The 20,464-nt window shown below is 44.3% G+C and overlaps 2 protein-coding genes and 1 pseudogene across 2 annotated transcripts in view; 1 reads left to right on the top strand and 2 right to left on the bottom strand.

The window, feature by feature from the left end:
- The window catches only part of LOC137095993 (zinc finger protein ZFP2-like), a 146,353-nt gene that overhangs the window by 86,362 nt on the left and 39,527 nt on the right, over window positions 1-20,464 (bottom strand). The window lies entirely within an intron of this gene.
- Window positions 167-7,937, bottom strand: LOC137095994 (zinc finger protein 665-like; annotated as a pseudogene).
- LOC137096466 (trichohyalin-like) lies at window positions 15,533-16,465 on the top strand. The gene has a single exon (XM_067465620.1). It carries the CDS (start codon window positions 15,533-15,535, stop codon window positions 16,463-16,465), a length of 933 nt encoding a protein of 310 aa, XP_067321721.1.

Here is a 20,464-nt window from a genome sequence, read left to right as displayed (position 1 = left end):
AAAGGAGAAGCAAACATCTGAAGATATGGTATAACAGCGCCACCTCCTGTCTAGTTGAAGTAAATAGCAGACAAAATGAAATATACCTTTTTAAATGGATCAAATGTATTGGGAAGATAATTAAGGAGGATTAATAAGGGAAATGCTTGCTTTTAATGAGTTAAAGATACAGAGATGAAGATGTGTGGAATCATATAATATGATGTGTGAAGAAATATGAAGTTATGATTCAGTTTAATGGTTCAATGTAAATCAATGTAACTCGTCTGGGAGCGAGGTCAGATGATGTAAGGGGAAAGTTGTGGAAAACATAATATTTTGCCAACAAGTGTTCTTGCCAACAAATGTTCTTGGCCACGATTCGAGGACAAACTGATTAGATTGTGTAAATGTCAAATGTATATACGCATGTGCGAACTGGATAATTTTGCCTATAAATACTGGATGGTTTGGATCAGTATTTGGTACCTCACCAGCCAGATTGAAGCTGAGGTGCCCTTACCCGGGTAAGCATTAAAATTCTGTGAACTTGCAAAGCTGTCTCTGTCTCTTCCTTCTCCTCTTTCTCCTGGAATTTCTTGGGGACCCTCGCTCCCCGCTACAGGAGCTTGCTGCAATACGAAGAAAAATCCCCTTCTGAGTGAGACCTGCTCCCAGTAGCTGCCGACCAAGGCCACACAAACTAGTCCATGGTAGAGAGAGAGAGAGAGAGAGAGAGAGCCAGGTGCCGGCCTTCCTCTTTCCTTCCAATATTTTTTGAAAGAGAGCTCAGAAACTGAAAGGCAGGTCTCCTCTAGCGGCGCATGAGTTCAGTGATGTTTATTGTATGCTGAACATCCTCTAAAGCTCTTCCCACATTCCGTGCATTTATATGGCTTCTCTATTATGTGGCTCCTTGGAAAGCAATGTAGATAGATTTGGAAGGAATTGAGATAGTTACTCTGCCTGAAACTTTCTCCACATTCTATGCACTTCTATGGCTTCTGTACTGGGTGAGTCATTTGGTGGGAATGTAGAGTGCCACTGCGACTGAAGCACTTTCCACATTCCATACATTTATGTGGCTTCTCCCCTGTGTGGATCCTTTGATGGGACCGTAGAGTGCCACTCAGACTGAAGCTCTTTCCACATTCCATACATTTATACGGCTTCTCCCCTGTGTGGATCCGTTGATGGGACCGTAGATAGCCACTCTGACTGAAGCTCTTTCCACATTCCACGCATTTATGTGGCTTCTCCCCTGTGTGGGTCCTTTGATGGGACCGTAGAGTGCCACTCAGACTGAAGCTCTTTCCACATTCCATACATTTATATGGCTTCTCCCCTGTGTGGATCCTTTGATGGGAACATAGGATGTCTCTGCGACTGAAGCTTTCTCCACATTCCATACATTTATATGGCTTCTCCCCTGTGTGGATCCTTTGATGGGAACGCAGACGTTCTCTACGACTGAAGCTTTCTCCACATTCCACGCATTTGTGTGGCTTCTCCCCAGTGTGCGTCCTTTGATGGGAACGTAGAGTGCCACTCTCACTGAAGCTTTCTCCACATTCCATACATTTATATGGCTGCTCCCCTGTGTGGATCCTTTGATGGGAACGTAGAGTGCCACTCTCACTGAAGCTTTCTCCACATTTCATACATTTATACGGCTTCTCCCCTGTGTGCTTCCTTTGATGGGAACGCAGACTATCTCCACGACTGAAGCTCTTTCCACATTCCATACATTTATATGGCTTCTCCCCTGTGTGCTTCCTTTGATGGGAACGCAGACCATCTCCACGACTGAAGCTTTCTCCACATTCCACGCATTTATATGGCTTCTCCCCTGTGTGGGTCCTTTGATGGGACCGTAGATGGCCACTCTGACTGAAGCATTTTCCACATTCCATGCATTTATATGGCTTCTCCCCTGTGTGGGTCCGTTCATGTACAGTAAGATTACGTTCGCAATCAAATTGTTTTCCACACTCCATACACTGATGTAACTTCTTCCCTGTGTCTGACCTAGGATAGGAAGGTAGAGTGTTTGCCATTCTTTTACATTTAGAATTCAAATATGATGCCAGGGGTTCACAGATATAACCTCCTGAACAGCAGTTTTTGTATTGCTGTAGCCTTCTGCTTGGTTTCCCAAGCCTCTCTTTCTACAGCAAAATCTTATTTCCTCCCTTAACTGCCCAGGAATGTAGCCTCAAAAATATTTCTCTAGTACTTATTTTTTCTTGTTGTCATTGCTGTGTATCTTGAAGTCACTTTGAACTTACAGCACTCCTCAGGCAAAGCTCTCACAAGGCATTATTCGCAGAACTTGTTCCGAAGTTACCTGCCAGAGAAATGAGAGGAAAATCTCTTCAGCAGTTGAACAGAGAAAGATCTCATGGAACACGAAGAGGAAGTCTAGTGCTGTAGCAAACCAAGGGGAAGAGGGAAGCTGCCCATTGCCAGGTGACACTTGCCCAACTACGAACAATCCTTCCTCAGGTACAAAGGGAACTGGCACAAAGATTCTCTGTGTGTGATTTCTTACACTGCCAGGTGTTCAGGGAGGGGCCTTTCGAATCCTCAGCCAGGGGGGTCCTGGGCCTCTCTCAACTACAAACTCCAGAGTCCTGCAGGAAACAGACACAGGACTTCAAAGGGGAAGCACTCTCTTCTCCTCCTTGGAAGGCCAGACTCATAACTTTTCTGAGGCTGCAGGGATTCTTCCTCCGCGTGGCTTTTTGGGCCTTCTCCTTTTGAGTCCACCCTCCCCTCCTGTCTTTGCAGGCCCCTCTGCCCTCCTCTTCCTGCCTCCCGAAGGCACTGACATCCTTCCCGCCCTGCCTTTGCTCATGAATGGGGAGCGGTGGATGTGTTGCAGCCACCCCAGGCTTCACGGATTACCTCCAGCTCCGCAATGTGGTGTGTCTGTTTTAAAAAATGTGTTTCTTTAAAACATGATGTCATGAAATCTACCTTTGAGACGACAGGGCCGAAGCCTGCATGACAGTGGCTGTCATCTTGGAAGGCAGGCAGAGCAGGAGGAGGAGTCAAGCCGACTCCTGATTGGGGATAGCAATTGGGGGAGGAGTCGGTAGAGAGAAAGAAAATAAGCTGTCAGCTTTTGACAGAGAGGGAGAAGTGTCTTAACATCAGACAGGGAAAGAAGTGAGTTTTAGGAGAGGAAGCTAGATAGAGCAGGGATCTGACAGAAAAGGAAGAGCTTTTAGTGAGCCTTAAGTTTAGGGAATAGGCTGAGACAAAAGACTAGGATTTTACTGTGTTGTTAGGGCCAGTAAAAGAAAGATTTGTCTCCTTATACTAAGGACAGTATAGGGGAGCTTATTGCCCTGTGCAGACAGGAGTCTGTTCTCAAGTGATACTGTGTCTAAAGATAGAACAGTATGTTTAAGGAGTCTCACAGTTGTTAAAAGCTTTTCTGTCAGGGGAACTATTTGTTTAAGTAACCAAGTTTCTGCAACTGAATCACGCTTCTGTACCACTCAATTCTATGAGTTGTTGTTAATATAAAGTTCAATAAACCATTTCTAGTTAACTTTTAACTGGTGTATGCCTCAATCTATCCATTTCCTCAGAACTCACTCTGTCAAACCCATTTTAAAGTCCAGTCATCCAGTGAGGAAGCCATAGAAGAATCAAGAGCTCAAACACCCCTTACCTATAACACATTCACACCTTTGGTTCCTCAGGCCAATAATTCTGAGGTGGTGGCGGCTTATACTACCAAGAACATTCGGTCATCTATAATATTTTATTCTCCCTTGCCTTGAGGTGGCAGAGGTGAGATTGATTTGTTTGTTCCCCCCTGCCCAGATATCCTTTAAATTCGCTATACATGAGCTTGTGTTCCCGAAACACAATTGTTTAGGTATTACTGTTTTAAACATTTCTTATTAATGGTTTATGAGTTGTAATTCATTTGAAAGGAAAGGGATGAGAATGTAGACCTGGAGTCTGGAATTGAATCAACCTCTGCACCAGGTGGGCTTTGGAGAGGAGGGCATCCCATCATGGGGAGACCGCAGAAGAGAAGGCCCTCCTGGTTTCCGTGGGTGCTCATATTTATACAGACTTCATGTCCATGTAACACTGCTTTTATCTGCACCCTCATTTTTTATACATCCTTTACTGAAAAGGGGGGGGGGAGAAAAAATGGGGGAAGGTAAGTGACCTCTGGTCTCTCCCAATCTCGTCACAAAGAAAGCTAAAATCATACGCTTCACCTTCTAGACCTCTCTATATTTACTCTTTTCTCATATTAAAATTATATTTTCCTGTTCAATCCTTTTTCCAGAAATCATTTCCTCACCTCTGATGTCCCTTAACAGTATTGTAAGATGTTTTATCAATAGAAGAGGCGAGAGCGGGCATCCCTGCGGGGTCCCTGTTTGACTTTCCCATGGCTTGCCTAGGCTTCCATTTGCAATCCCTTGTGCCGTCTGTCTAGTGCCGTGGCTCCCAACCTTTTTTGGGACCAGGGGCCACTTTGGCCAGGGACCCCTCTCCAACATTAGGACCCAAAGGGTTACGAATCAGTTTTTGGTCAACATTAGATTTGGTTTGGTTATTTGGGGTGCTGATTCAGAAAACTGCACTGGAGAGAACACATCAGCTCTACTTTCTGACACAGAACAACATATGCCACCCAGGATTCACCATCTGCTTGTCACAAGAAATATAACGTGCAGATTTGATATGATATATAGTTTGAATGGAAGTGAATGAAAGAATGAATGAGAGTTAATAATTCGTGTCTGTTACCTAGGGCAACAGACACGATGGCTCTGGAGCGTCCCCTCTCAAGTAGCCGAGCCAAACCTGCTCCTTGGCAGCCATGAAGCAAATGAAGAGAAGACTCAAGTGCGTGTGGCATTCAGAGCCTAGCAAGTCAAATCCACAAGGTCTAGATACTGAACTGAATTAAATACAGAATTCTTAAAAACGAATCGGTTGAACCTGGCTCAATCCTTCTTTAAGGGGCTCAAAATGGGGGACAAATTTCAGGAACTCAAGGAAAGGGATGGTTCCCAGAGCGAAGCGCAAACAAGGCTGACTGTCATAGAATCAAAGAGTGGGAAGAGACCTCCTGGGCCATTATCCAGTCCAACCCCATTCTGCCAACAAGCAGGAATATTGCATTCAAATCACCCCTGACAGATGGCTATCCAGCCCCTGTTTAAAAGCGTCCAAAGAAGGAGCCTCCACCACACTCCGGGGCAGAGAGTTCCACTGCTGAACAGCTCTCACAGTCAGGAAGTTCTTCCTCATGTTTATTTATTTATTTATCTATCTTACTTATATCCCGCCGTTCTCTGCCCGAAGGCGACTCACAGCGGTTCACAACAAATATGAACAGCAAAAAATTCAGTGCTACAGTATAGAAACAGTTAACAACCTAACACATTACACAATTAATAAACAGTTACTACAATACCCATTCACTATCGTCTCATCATCAAAAACATGTTCCAGATTCGTCATCCATTGTTCCATTCCAGTGTTCATTAACTAATTATTCGAACGCCTGCTCAAACAGCCAGGTCTTCACTTTTTTGCGGAATACCATTAGAGATGGTGCTAGTCTAATGTCCGTAGGAAGGGTGCTCCACAGCCGAGGAGCCACCACCGAGAAGGCCCTATCTCTCGTCCCCGCCAGCCGTGCCTGTGAGGCAGGCGGGATCGAGAGCAGGGCCTCCCTGGAAGATCTCAAAGTCCTGGTGGGTTCATAGGCAGAGATGCGGTCGGATAGGTAGCTTGGGCCGGAACCGTTTAGGGCTTTAAAGGCCAATGCCAGCACTTTGAATTGAGCCCGGTAGCAGATCGGTAGCCAGTGGAGTTGGCGCAACAGAGGGGTTGTATGCTCCCTGCGCTCCGCTCCTGGTAAAATCATGGCTGCCGAGCGTTGGACTAGTTGGAGCTTCCGAGCTGTCTTCAAAGGCAACCCCACGTAGAGAGCGTTGCAGTGGTCTAAACAGGATGTAACCAGAGCGTGGACTACCGTGGTCAAGTCAGACTTCCCAAGGTACGGGCGCAGCTGGCACACAAGCTTTAGCTGTGCAAATGCTCCCCTGGTCACCACCGAAACCTGGGGTTCCAGGCTCAGCGATGAGTCCAGGGTCACACCCAAGCTGCGAACCTGCGTCTTCAGGGGGAGTGCGACCCCATCCAACACAGGCTGTAACCCTATGCCCTGTTCGGCCTTGCGACTGACCAGGAGTACCTCTGTCTTGTCTGGATTCAATTTCAATTTGTTTGCCCTCATCCAGACCGTCACAGCGGCCAAGCACCAGTTCAGGACCTGGACAGCCTCCTTAGTAGCAGGTGGAAAGGAGTGACAGAGTTGGGCATCATCCGCGTACAGATGACACCGTACCCCGAAACTCCGGTTGATCTCCCCCAGCGGCTTCATGTAGATGTTAAACAATATGGGAAACAATATTGAGCCCTGAGGAACACCACAAGACAATGGTTGTGGGGGTGAACAGGTATCCCTCAACACCTTCTGAGATCGAGCCTCTAGGAATGACCGGAGCCACTGCAGAACAGTACCTCCAAGACCCATCTCCGCGAGGCGTCCCAGAAGAATACCATGGTCAACGGTATCGAAGGCCGCTGAGAGGTCAAGCAGCACCAACAGGGACACACTCCCCCTGTCGAGCTCCCGGCGCAGATCATCCACCAAGGCGTCCAAGGCTGTCTCGGTACCATGTCCCGGCCTAAAGCCAGACTGTGCCGGGTCTAGATAATCTGTGTCTACCAAGAATACCTGGAGTTGTGAGGCCACCACACGTTCCAAGACTTTGCCCAAGAAGGGGAGATTGGAAACTGGCCGATACTTGACGAATTTAGTGGGGTCCAGTGATGGTTTCTTCAACAGCAGTTTTATTATAGCTTGTTTTAAGCTCGCTGGAATCTTGCCTTCCCGAAGGGAGGCATTAACCACCACCTTAACCCACTTAAGGGAGGAAGGGGGAGAAGGGAAGAAAGGGAGGAAGGAAGGAAGAGAGGAAGGAAGGGATGAAGCGTGTAATGAAGTAAGGAAGGGGTGAGAGAAGGAAGAAAGGGAGGAAGGAAGGGCGCAAGAAAGGAAGAGAGGAAGGAAGGGATGAAGCGTGGAATGAAGTAAGGAAGGGGTGAGAGAAGGAAGAAAGGGAGGAAGGAAGGGCGCAAGAAAGGAAGAGAGGAAGGAAGGGATGAAGCGTGGAATGAAGTAAGGAAGGGGTGAGAGAAGGAAGAAAGGGAGGAAGGAAGGAAGGAAGAGAGGAAGGAAGGGATGAAGCGTGGAATGAAGTAAGGAAGGGGTGAGAGAAGGAAGAAAGGTATGAAGGAAGAAAGGAAGGAAGGAAGGAGGGAGGGAGAGAAGGAAAGGAGGAAGAAGGGAAGGAGGAAGGGGGAAAAGAAAGGGAAGAGTTAAGGGAAGAAACGGAGGGAGACGGCAATGACAGTCGTAGCCCACGCCTCCCTCGCAGGGCCCTTCTGCCTTCCCTCAAGCCCACTCTGGAAGGAAGGAAGGAAAGGAGCCCCTTCCAAAGGAGTGTGTGGCCAGCCCGGAGTTCCCTTGACACACACACACACACACACACACACCCTTGCCTGCCTGCCTGTCCATCTCTCTCTCTCTCTCTCTCTCTGCCTGCCTGGAGGTGTGTTTGTGGGCGGGGGATTCCCGACTGGCTCCTCCTCCCTCCCGAGGAGGGGGCCCCCCTTCCTTCCTTCTTTCCTTCCAAGGCGGATTCCCAGACTGAGCCCCACTCCCCAGCACAGGCCTCCCTCCCTCCTTGGGCCTACCTCTTCCTCTTCTCTGAGGGAATCCCGGGAGGAAGAGGCCCATCCACGAGCAGGCCGCGGAGGAGTCCCCGAAGCGTCTCCTGCTCCTCCCTCCTTCCTTTCCTCCCACACTCCCTCCCCTTCCACTCCCACGCGGGAGGATCCCACTAATCCACCTGGGAAGAAGCCTGGCTGCCTCTCTGTCAGCTAGGCCCCACCGGAAGAAGCGCCGCTCTCACTTCCGCCCGCGGAGGCCTCCCCCCCCCCCCCCGTTCCCTCGGTCTCCAATGGCCTGGCCGTGACGTCACCCAGAAGCTCTACTTCCGCCCGGCTCTGTCATGGCGGGAGGGGGCGTGTGTGCCCAAAGAGGGGCGGGGCTTGGCCTTAAAGGAGCCGCACTGCAGGAAGGAAGGAGGCGGGGAGGCAGAGCTAGGCTGCAGTTCCTCCTCCCGAAGGGGCCTGGCCTCTGTCTCCTTCCTGGCCCAGCCTGGGGAGGGGTCCCTGCGGAGGGAGGGCTGGGGGGCGCCGGGGGGGCCAAGGGAAGGGCCAGGGCCCGGACAGGCTGTCTTGGGAACTCAGGGAGGGAGGTTCTTCTCTCTCTCTCTTTCTCTGGGAGGCCAATGGTGAAGAGACTCTCACAGGCACAACATGCATCCCTGGGTTGTTGCTATGAATGGTATTCTGGGCTGCCTGGCCAGGTTCCAGAAGCACTCTCTCCTGACCTTTTCCCTGCATCTCTCTCTGGCTGAAGGCATCCCCAGAGGTTGGGAAGGAGGCCTGTTGCAATCTGGGCGAGTGGGGTCGACATACATCCCTGTGGAGGGATACCCAGGTGGGAGAAAGAAAGAACTCTTGTCTGTTGGAATTGACCACCTTCATTAGCATTGAATGGCCTTGCAGGTCCAAAGCCTGGCTGCTTCCAGCCTGGCTTCCCATAGATCTATGAACCCCACTTGCCTGCTTTCCCACAGGCCTCACCCCTCTGAGGATGCCTGCCATAGAGAGGCGTGGGCAGGAATGCTTCTGGAACATGGCCACGCAGCCCAGAAGACTCACAGCAACACAGGGATTCCAGCCATGGAAGCCTTCGACAACAAAATGCAGAATATCAAGGGCTGTGAATGTGAAATCTCAGTGAATGCAAAACCCAGAGACTCCGTGACCAGGACTGAGATTTCCTCTGGATGAGAAGAGGCCTCTCCCTTTCCAGGAGACCTTCTCTCGTGGCCTGGCCAGGCTCTGAGTGCTCAGGAGGCGAGGAAGGGGATGCGGGGAGAGACCCAGGGCCCAGAGTCCCACCATTTGGAAGCCCCTGAAAGCCTCGGGAGGAGATACCTGGCAAGGGAACCCCAAACCTTTCATAAATGTATTGAATTATATTTTGGGGCCTGCTGTATTCCTAGTGTAGCAAATGTATGGTGAAGGCCCCTGGTCCCCTTCCCTTCTATGTACATACAACCCTGGGAACAGAGAGTCCTCTACCCTCAGGAAAGATCCCTCTAGCGATCTCCCAGCCTAGACATGGAATCCCTCTTGTGTGAGAGTGACAGATAGACAATCCTTTTATTAGTTGGGCTGTTTTGCACTCTTTACCTGGTCAGATGTGTCCAGAGGTCTAGGATTCCCACAGAAGAAAAAGTCTAAGCAAAGATGAATAAATGAGCCTTTTGAATGCGTACCTGGTCGGCATTATCACCTTTTGTGTTCTGTGCCTGGCACTGTTGTCTTCTTCGGAATTAAGACATTGTCAATCAGGGAATCACCTGCACACCCACGCCATCTCCCTCCTCTGTTTTGCCCCCTCCGCAGGGTGTCCTCGCAACAGAATGGACCTTTAAACCCTCCAAGAATTGGCCATTCTTCCTGCCATGGGGAACCTCTCCTTCCCATTGTGATGCCAAAGGAGCCTCCACCAATCATGGTGCGGATCCTAGCTGGCTCATATCATAACCCATCAGGAGGGAGGCATGGAAGGTCTGAATAGCTGCGAAAGTGTATTGAAAGTCATGATTTTCTCTGTGAAGTTATGCTTGTACATATTCGAGTGGTATCCATTTTGGCCAAATTGTGATGAACCTCTGTTGTTGGCCTTCAAACCTGAATAACTTTGTTCCCTGTCCTGGTCGATCTGATTTAGTGGAACCTCACCAGGTACCTAAGGTTATTGGGAGCTGTTTTAAGTATAAGTAATTGTTTTATATATGCTTGTGGTTTTCTCTTTTCTTGTATTGTATGTTTATTTTTTGATTTGGTCCAGGCACATTGTGCCATATGTAAGCCACCCCGAGTCCCTTCAGGGAGATGGAGGCGGGGTACAAAAATAAAGTTATTATTATGGACCCGCTCTATGTGGTTTCTACTGAGATCACTACAAAAGGAGAGGAAGTGGGAGTCCCACGAAAAGGACATCCCTCCTCAGGAGGCCCAAAACAACCCAAATTCCCCAAATCTGTAAACAACCGGGGTCTCTCTTTATCTGGCCTCGCTCCAAGACTCCTGAGGTCTTCCTGTGGGGAAGGATTATGGGAGTCGGAGTCCAAAGACATAACTCTGGACTAATAATGTAGTAACACAGAAACCTTTTTTTACATTTTGGACACTGGGTTAATATATACCTGATCAACTGCTGCCATCAGAAATGACCACTACATGTTAAAGGGGTGGCAGATAATCCTAGAATCAAAGAGTTGGAAGAGACCTCCTGGGCCATCCAGTCCAACCCCATTCTGCCAAGAAGCAGGAATATTGCATTCAAATCACCCCTGGCAGATGGCCATCCAACCTGTGTTTAAAAGCCTCCAAAGGAGCCTCCATCACACTCCTTCCGGGGCAGAGAGTTCCACTGCTGAACGGCTCTCACAGTCAGGAAGTTCTTCCTCATGTTCAGATGGAATCTCCTCTCTTGTAGTTTGAAGCCATTGTTCCATTGCGTCCTAGTCTCCAGGGAAGAAGAAAACAAGCTTGCTCCCTCCTCCCTGCGGCTTCCTCTCACATATTTATACATGGCTATCATGTCTCCTCTCAATGCATATTTTCCTTGTTTCGTTCTAAATCCTTGCCTACATGGATGAACACAAACACATGTGACCCCATGAGGAAGAAAGCCTTTCATTGCAAGGACTTGGGAGACCTCCTTGTCTTGGACTACAACTCCCAGGGTCCTCCAACCCTCATGCCAGGACTTTTTGTAGGGTTAATGGGAAGAGTTGTAGTCCAAGACAGCCATTCCTCCCACTCTCTGGAGCAGGGATTCCCAAATGATTCCTCTAAGATTTCTTGGACTTCAACACCCAGAAGCCTCAGCTGTCTTGGCCCAAGATCAGGGACTCCAGTACACGGAGTCTCCAGGAGGTGGAAGGCCAGGGCTTGGGAAGGGGGCCTCCTGAGAAGGGACAAGGCTTCCATGGCTGAGCAGCTCTTACCATCAGGAAAGGCTTCCTCGTGTTTAGGTGGGAGCTTCTTTCCTGCAATGTGAATCAGTAGCTTTATATCTTAGTCTCCAAAGCAGCAGGAAAAACTGGCCCTTTTCTCCTCAATGGGACATCCTTCCAAATATTGGCTCTCCTTTCCTCTCAGCCTTTCCCCCCCTCCAAACTAAACATCCCCGGCTCCCTCAGCCATTCCCTATCGCCCTTCTCTAGAGACATTCCAGCATCTCAAAATCTTGCTTGAATTGTGCTGCCCGGAACTGGACGTTCTTGCGTGCAGCTCCTTTCCGCTTGGTGTTCAAGCAGTGTTTCCTATATGCTGGTGTTCGATCTAAGGTGACACCCAGATATTTAGAATGGAAACGGTGTTCAAGCTCTTGACCTTCAATTCAACTTTGCTTGAATGGTGCTGCCTGGAACTGGACGCAGGGTCATTCCAGGAGAAGTTTCATCCAAGTATAGAAGAGAGTGGGCAAAACTTACCCGAATCTAGACCCATTGGGACAGCCTAGAAGCACATTGACTTTTTAAGCGGATGTATCATCGCATTTTATTTAAAAAGCATTTTTTATTCAAAGACAAAAAACAAAACAAAGCATGTTTATACAGATGACAATTTTTGGTATTTCATTTTTCTTTTACGCAAATTATAATTTTGGTATTTTGTTAAAGGACTACTTAACAAAGAGCGAACACGGACACACACCTAGCGCAATAAGAACAAAACTAACTAACAAACACTAGTTTATGGAAGTCTCACTTGCTCTATGATTTTTATCTCTGTTGACTCGGTTTCCTTTCAATGCTGTTCTATACTTCATCCATTCACTTAATGTGTCCATCTCAACTGATTCATGAGTCCAGTCACATCTTGCTTGGACTACTGCAACGCTCTCTACGTGGGGCTGCCTTTGAAGATAGTTTGGAAGCTTTAGATGGTTCAGAGATAATTAATGGACCGCCGTAAAGGGAGAGAACCCCTCCCATGTTACGGCAGCTCCACTGGCTGCTGGTCCGCTTCTGGGCTAAATGCAAAGTGCTGGTGATTACCTATAAAACCCAAAATGGTTCAAGCCCAGACTGTTTGAGGAACCGCATCTTCGTACACATACCAGCACGAGCGCTGCAGTCTGCGGAGGAGACCCTCATCTCGGTCCCACCCCCGTTCTAAGCAAGGCTGGTGGGGACGAGATGGGGGGCGGCTTCTCTGTGATCGCCCCCTTCCTCTGGAACTCCCTCCCTAAAATACTAAAATCCATTTGTGCACTTTAGCTTATGGCAAGGAGGACTAGTATGTCTTTATATATACCCTCGGCCAGATATTGGACACCTACCTCAGCTCCTTGGAAGTCATAAACTAACTTATGCTTTTAATGTCTAACTTGTAACGGGGGGGGGGGGGGTAATCATGGTAAATGTTTCTTTCAGTTTTAATTGTGGGTTATTTTTTGGTTGAGTGTATAGGTTTATTTCGAGATTGTTTTATCGATCGTTTTTGACTTGATTTATCATTTGTTTGTGGCATTGAATGTTTGCCATTTTATTACTTGCTGGAAACCGCCCTGAGTCCCCTTGGAGAGATAGGGTGGGTGACAAATATATTATTATTATTATTATTGTTATTATTATTACTATTATTATTATGGAGCACCCGGTGGCACAGTGGGTTAAACCTGAAGACCAACAGGTTGCAGGTTCGAATCCGGAGAGAGGCGGGTGAGCTTCCTCTATCAGCTCCAGCTCCTCATGCGAGGACATGAGAGAAGCCTCCCACAAGGATGACAAAAAAAATCAATTCATCCGGGCGCCCGCTGGGCAACGTCCTTGCAGACGGTCAATTCTCTCACACCAGAAGCGACTTGCAGTTTTTCAAGTTCCTCCTGACACGATAATAATAATAATAAAAATAATAATCTTCATCAGCCAATGCCATCATTCATTGTCTTCCATTCTCCACAGTTAGGGAGATGTGTTGTGTATCCTACCGGACCCTTGGGCAAAGGTGGTGATTAAACAGTCTCAAGTACGGAAATTGGTTCACTCTAAGCAGGGATAATAATAAAAAATAATAATAATAAACTTTATTTGTACCCCGCCACCATCTCCCCCAATGGGGACTCGGGGCGGCTTACATGAGGCCAAGCCCAAAAACAAATTACAATAGAATAAAGAACATTGCAGTAAAGTACAAAACATAAATACAATAAACAATATGCACAAAACATAAAAAAGCAGTAAACCAAGCATAATGACTGTGAGCGGGCCGCATATACATAAAATGATTTAAAAACTCAGAGTGAGATAAAGAAGTATTATTCGTGAGGGAGAACACGTAGAGAAACAGGGTGATAAGTACACACAAAGCAAGACTGGTGGTCTCATGTTCCAGGGCTCTCCCAGTATAAAGTCTGAGGAACACAAGCTAGGTCAAGACAATATGTACTTATAAGGGGACTTCTGGTGCGCGAGCATGGCGGAGAGACAGACACCTCAGAGCGCTGCTGAATGTGCCAGCCCTATCAAACGACTGGGTAGAGCTAGAGCTCCCTTCCCCGCCACGGATAGGGGGGAGAACAGCGAAACCAGGGGTCCCGCCGACGATCTAAAAGGAGGCCCTCTCCTCAAGAGGGGGTCGCCAGATAGATCCGGCAAGGGATCCAAGGTACGGCGAGTCGTGACAGGGAGCTCAGGATATTCCTGAACCATCTCCGACCACGCGCATTTTAACTGAGGAACAGAAGACGAAGAAAGTAAAGTAAGTGAAAAAGGGTGTTTGGGGAAGAAGGAAGAGATCCCTCTCATAAATCGGAGAGGAAGTGACTCAAGTATTTGGCCACAAGGGAGAGGATAGAAGGAACGGAGAAGTAAAGGACAGAATATTGGAAAGGATTGGATTGGATTTTAAAAAAGGATTAAAAAAGACATAAAACAGACAAGAAAATAAATCAATGAATTATAATCTACAAACTGGAAACCCGGAGACCCTCTGGTAACAAAATATACGGGGGTACAAGATAACCCAAATTGGATGAGAAAACTCCACTACCACAGAAATAAATAGAAAGCCAAATACTTTCATTTATAGAAAGCCAAATAAGTAAACAACTAAATAATCAATAATCAAGGAACAATAATAAACTAGGAAATGATAAATTAAATATGCAAATATTTAAAGTAAACGCCCAAAGCAAAGAATAAATAAACAACCGCTAGTGACCTTGAAGCGCACCATTGTTGTGGCTACCCTCGATCCTTGAATGGGAGAAAGGAGGGAACGCTGACCCGCTGCCAACCTTCCAGCCTCCCAGCCCCCGCTCACCCTTGAAGAGGAGAAAGAGTGACGCGTCGAGAGAGAGAGAGAGGGGAGGAGCAGGAAGGAAGAGCCGGAAAGAAAGCGCGAGACGCGGGAAGAGGGAAATAACGCGAGAAGAAAAACGAGAAGCGGGAAATAGCGCGAGAAGGACGAGAGAACGGAATAACGCGAGAGTTTTGAACAGGACTTGGGCAAAGCAGAAGAAGAGCTGAGAAGAGGGCGGAAGGCCGTCAAGAAAGGCGGAAATAAGGAACATAAACACAGGAGGTAATCAAACTGACCAGAGAAGAGGGAGAGAGGCCCACGGAAGCAACGGAAAGCGAACAACGAAAGATACAGCGATAAAGGAGGAGACAATATAAAGGTAAAAGAACTCAAAAGAAATCAAAGTGAAGGGAGACTAGGAGGTAAAAAGCGAAAAAGAAGGAGAAGAGGGAAAACGTGAGTAGAAAAATCAGAGAAATTAATAGGATATTAAATAATTGTACTAAAATAGACCCACTATATATATTTGTATATTAATAAGACAAATAAATGAACACTAAGAAATAAAATTACCGACATATTTAAAGACTTATTCATATTGGACCTTGTATTGAAGCAGACTTATTTATAGCTAGATAAAGAGAGAGAAACAAGATAAAATTTGAAATCTTTAACAAGGGTAAGAACGAACAAAACAAATGTGGGCAGACCTAAAGAACTCGAATTTATTTCAGAAAAAACAACATAGCCAGAAAGAGGAGATGGCCTCCAATAAAGGCAAGAATGCCAAAGAAGTTAAAGAAGGAAAGGATACTAAAGAGATTAAAGAAACAAAGGAAACCAAAGAAATACCAAAAGAAACAAATAAAGAAGGAACCAAAGAAGCAAACAAGGAACATTCCAAATAGGAAGAAGATTCTCAATAGGAGAGGATGGAAGACTAAAGGAACTAGTGAAAGAAATAAAGATTATTGAAAAAGAACTGAAATCAATGAATGAAAGACAAGAGGCTTTCCAAAAAGTATCACAAGAGCAGATGGCAGAAATAAAGGAAGAACTAAAAAAAGAGATAAAAGGGATGAAAAAAGAGAACGAAGCAATGAAAGAAGACATAGAAAGCTTGAAGAGAGGAAAACAGAAACAGGAAGAGACTCAAGACAAGACACAAGAAAGAATGAAAAACCTAGAAATACTCAATCAAAGAGTAATACAAAGACAAGACTACCTAGAAAGAACAGAGACGGAATACCAACTAAGATTGAGAAATATCCATGAGGAGAAGGAAGAAAACATAAGAGAAAAAGTAACAGAAATCTTGGTGGAATTACTACAAAGAATGAAAGAATACATTGAAGATCAAATTGACAGGACTTACAGAATAAACACGAACTACGCAAGGAAACACAAGACAGACAGAGACGTAATAATACAGCTGACAAGAAAAGTGATGAGGGATGAGATTTTGAGAACTGGAAGTAAGAAATCAGCTTTCTACAAAGAAAAAAGAATTGTGATCCTAAAGGAATTCCCGACCTCCACCATAAAGAACAGAAGGAAATATGCATTCCTGACAGACGAGTTGAAAAGACAAAACATGAAGTTCAGATGGGAGAAGGATGAGGGTCTGATGACGACATACAAAGGACAGAGATATTGGGTGAAATCTGTAGAGAGGGCCAGACAATTTTATGAAGGAATAAAAGCAGAGGATATGGATGAAGAAAAAGACCATGTTTCCAAGGGAAAACAAAACAAGGGAAAAAGAATGGTATCCCCAAGAAAGGAAGAATTGGAAAATTGTAACCAGAGAATAACAAGATCGATGGCAGCAAGAGCAACGGACACTCAAACAACACAAGAAGAGATAGCTACAAACGAAGAAGATGAAGAGGGGGAGGAAGGAGAAGAGGAGACACAGGAAGGACAAGAAGAAGAAAGACAAGAGGAGGACCCGGAAATTACTGAATAAAATATGATCAACCTAAGAATATACTGTAATAATATTAATGGTTTTAATTCACCTAATAAAAGAAATAAAATTTTCAGTGATTTAAAGAAAATCACCTACGGATGTGAGAGCTGGACCTTAGGGAAGGCTGAGCGAAGGAAGATAGATGCTTTTGAGCTGTGGTGCTGGAGGAAAGTGCTGAGAGTGCCTTGGACTGCGAGAAGATCCAACCAGTCCATCCTCCAGGAAATAAAGCCCGACTGCTCATTGGAGGGAAGGATACTAGAGACAAAGCTGAAGTACTTTGGCCACATCATGAGGAGACAGGAAAGCCTAGAAAAGACAATTATGCTGGGGAAAGTGGAAGGCAAAAGGAAGAGGGGCCGATACAGACAAATGTCCAATACAGACAAATGCAGGAATACTACAATAAGGACAAAATGTTGGGATTTATGACGGAAGAAAACACCTGGGACAAAATAATAAAGACACACACACAAAAAAAAACACACGATCTCAGCAATATATAAAAAACTCTTGGAATGGCATCCTTGAAGTGACTGGACTGACCTTGAAGGAGCTGGGAGTGGTGACGGCCGACAGGGAGCTTTGGCGTGGGCTGGTCCATGAGGTCACGAAGAGTCGGAGACGACTGAACGAATGAACAACAACAACAAAGAAAAAAAAGCTTCAAATAATTGCCTTACAGGAAACCCACATAGCCAGTAAACACGTTGCACACTCAGAAAACAATAAATTGGGTAAAACCTATTACTCCTCGGCAGTAGAGAAAAAAAGAGGGGTAGTTACATATATTAGCGAGGAAATTGAATCTACATTGGCCTTTAGGGATAAAGAAGGAAGGATGGTTGGAGTACTGATAATTTGGAATAATATAAAAGTGCTAATATGTAATATATATGCCCCCAACAATACAAAATCCTCATTTGCTAAAGAGCTAGAAATGCACATACTAAACCAAATTTTTGATAAGATTATAATACTAGGTGATTTTAATGGGGTGCTGGACAAAGAATTAGATAGAACCACAAAGAAAAAACAAGACAAAGCCGCCAGATTACTCCCAAAGTCACTGATAAACATAAAGAGAATTAATAATGGAGGATATATGGAGAAACAAAAACACAAATGTCAAGGACTACACATTTTTCTCGGCCAGGCACCAAACCTGGTCGAGGATTGACATGATTTGGGCCTCACAATCAATATCTCTATGGACAACCAAGATAAAAATAACAGCAAGAACAACATCAGAGCACTGTCCCATCGAAATGGAAATTAAAAAAAAAGAGAGAAATTGGAGATGGAAATTAGACGAGAACCTGCTAAGGAAACCTGATGATATAGAAAGAAATAAGGAAATATTGAAAGAGTACTTTAAAATTAATGAAACAGCAGATATGGATATATTTACAGTGTGGGAAGCAAGCAAAGCGGTTTTAAGAGGACACGTCATACAACAAAAATCACAAAAGAAAAAGGAAAGAATAAGAAAAATGAAAGAAATAATGGACGAAATAGAGAAAAAAGAAAAAGAACTAAAAAGAGATCCAAAAAACAAGAAAATAGTGAAGAAAATAAAATTATTACAAAAGAGAGAGTTTTTGGACCTGGAGGAAAAAGCAAAACAATTGAAGTTCATCAGAGCAGACCATTTTCAAAACGCGAATAAGCCAGGGAAATGGTTAGCCCTGAAACTAATAAAAAAGAAAGAAAAAAGCTTTATTACGAAAATAAAAGAAAAAGAGAAGGTGTATACACAAGAAATAGAAATTAGGAATCAATTTGAAAAATTCTACAAAAAATTATACCAAGATGAACAAATCAAGAAGGAAGATATTCTACAATATCTAGGAAAAAAGAAAATACAAAGATTATCAGAAGAAGACAGAGAAAGTCGAAACAAGGAGATATCAGAGAAGGAAGGAGATAAAACTTGCAATCAGAAGCCTGAAAGGAAATAAAGCCCCTGGCCTGGATGGGCTAACAGCTATATACTATAAGGCCCTACAAGATATATTATTACCAGTACTACAGAAAGTGATGAATGAAATCAGAATAAGCCAGAGAATCCCAGATACTTGGAAACAAGCTACAATATGTGTGATACCAAAAGAAAATAAAGATTTAGAACAAATTAAAAATTATAGACCAATTTCCTTATTAAATATTGATTATAAAATATTCACCTCCATATTAGCAGAGAGACTCAAAAATGTACTGTTAAATAGGATAAAAGAAGAACAGTCGGGATTCCTCCCCAATCGCCATCAAAGAGACAATGTGAGAACCATCATCAACCTGCTAGAATACTATGAAAGAAACATACAGAAGGAAGTCATGTTCCTGGCCTTAGACGCCGAGAAGGCTTTTGACAACATCAATTGGATTTTTTTCAAATTATTAATTAGAGAAATGGACATGGGCTTCTATTTTCAAAATTCGATCGAAGCTATTTATAAAGACCAACGAGCAAAGATTGTAATAAATGGAAACGAAAGCAAAACAATTGAAATTAAAAAAGGGACAAGGCAAGGATGCCCGCTTTCCCCTCTTATTTTTATATTGACAATGGAAATACTAATAGAAACATTTCGAGAATCGGAGGAATTAAAAAGGGCAAAAATTAGAAACAATACATATAAATGTCGAGCATTCGCTGACGACATTATTTGCATTATAGAAGAACCGAATAAGAATTTAGATGGATGGCTGGAGAAGATTAATGAATTTGGCAGATTGGCAGGTTTTAAGATAAACATGGATAAAACAGAGGCAATAACAAAAAATATATCAAAGAAGAATATTGAAAAGATCAAAGAAAAATGGAATATCAAGATTGTACCAAAGATAAAATACTTAGGAATCACCATAACACCGAAAAATGCACAGCTTTTGCAAAACAATTATATAACGAAATGGAAAGAAATAAAGAAAGATTTTGAAAAATGGAAACATCTAAAACTATCCTTATTAGGCAGAATAGCAAGTGTCAAAATGAATGTTCTTCCTAAAATGTTGTTCTTATTTCAAAACCTCCCTATAATGAGAAATCAGAAAGGAATTAAAGAATGGAATAGAGACATTAGGAAATTTATTTGGCAAAATAAAAAACCTAGAATTAATTTCAAAAACATGTCAGATGAAAAAAGAAGAGGAGGCCTAGCCATGCCAGATCTAGGCTTATATGCGGAAGCTTGCGCATTAACCTGGTTTTTTGATTGGATAAAATTAAAAAATAAAAAATTATTAGAATTAGAGGGACATGATTTAAGAAGAGGATGGCACGCCTACATTTGGTATGAAAAAAAAAAGATAGAGAAAAATTTCGGCAATCATTTTATCAGGGCGGCCATCATCAAACCATGGGAAAAGTACAAGGATAGAATTTATAATAAGACCCCGTTATGGGTCTCACCCATGGAAGCCTGCCAAAGGAGAGAAGCAGGATGGAGAAACTGGCCCAAATATAAGGAAATATTAGAAAAAGTAGGACAAGAGTACCAACTAAAGACACATGAAAAGATAAAACAAGACTATAAGAATTTGACCTGGCTCCAATACAGACAAATGCAGGAATACTACAATAAGGACAAAATGTTGGGATTTATGACGGAAGAAAACACCTGGGACAAAATAATAAAGACACAAAAAAAAAAAAAAAACGATCTCAGCAATATATAAAAAACTCTTGGAATGGAGTACCGAAGAAGAAAGGGTCAAGGAAGGAATGGTAAGATGGGCAAGAGATATAGGAAGGTCAATATCTCTGTCAGAATGGGAGAACACCTGGACCAGAAAAATGAAATATATAAAGGCATGCAACTTGAAAGAAAACTACATAAAGATGTTATATAGATGGCATATGACACCAAAAAAAAATTAGGAATCTACTACAAGAAACTCAATAACAAATGCTGGAAATGTGGAGAAGTTGAGGGTTCCTACTACCATATGTGGTGGAGTTGTAGAAAAACTAGAATATATTGGAGAAACATA

Source organism: Anolis sagrei, chromosome 2 (assembly GCF_037176765.1).
Source record: "Anolis sagrei isolate rAnoSag1 chromosome 2, rAnoSag1.mat, whole genome shotgun sequence".
NCBI lineage: Eukaryota > Metazoa > Chordata > Lepidosauria > Squamata > Dactyloidae > Anolis > Anolis sagrei.
Note: the sequence above shows the minus strand (reverse complement) of the source record. Positions and strands in the feature narration are given on the sequence as shown.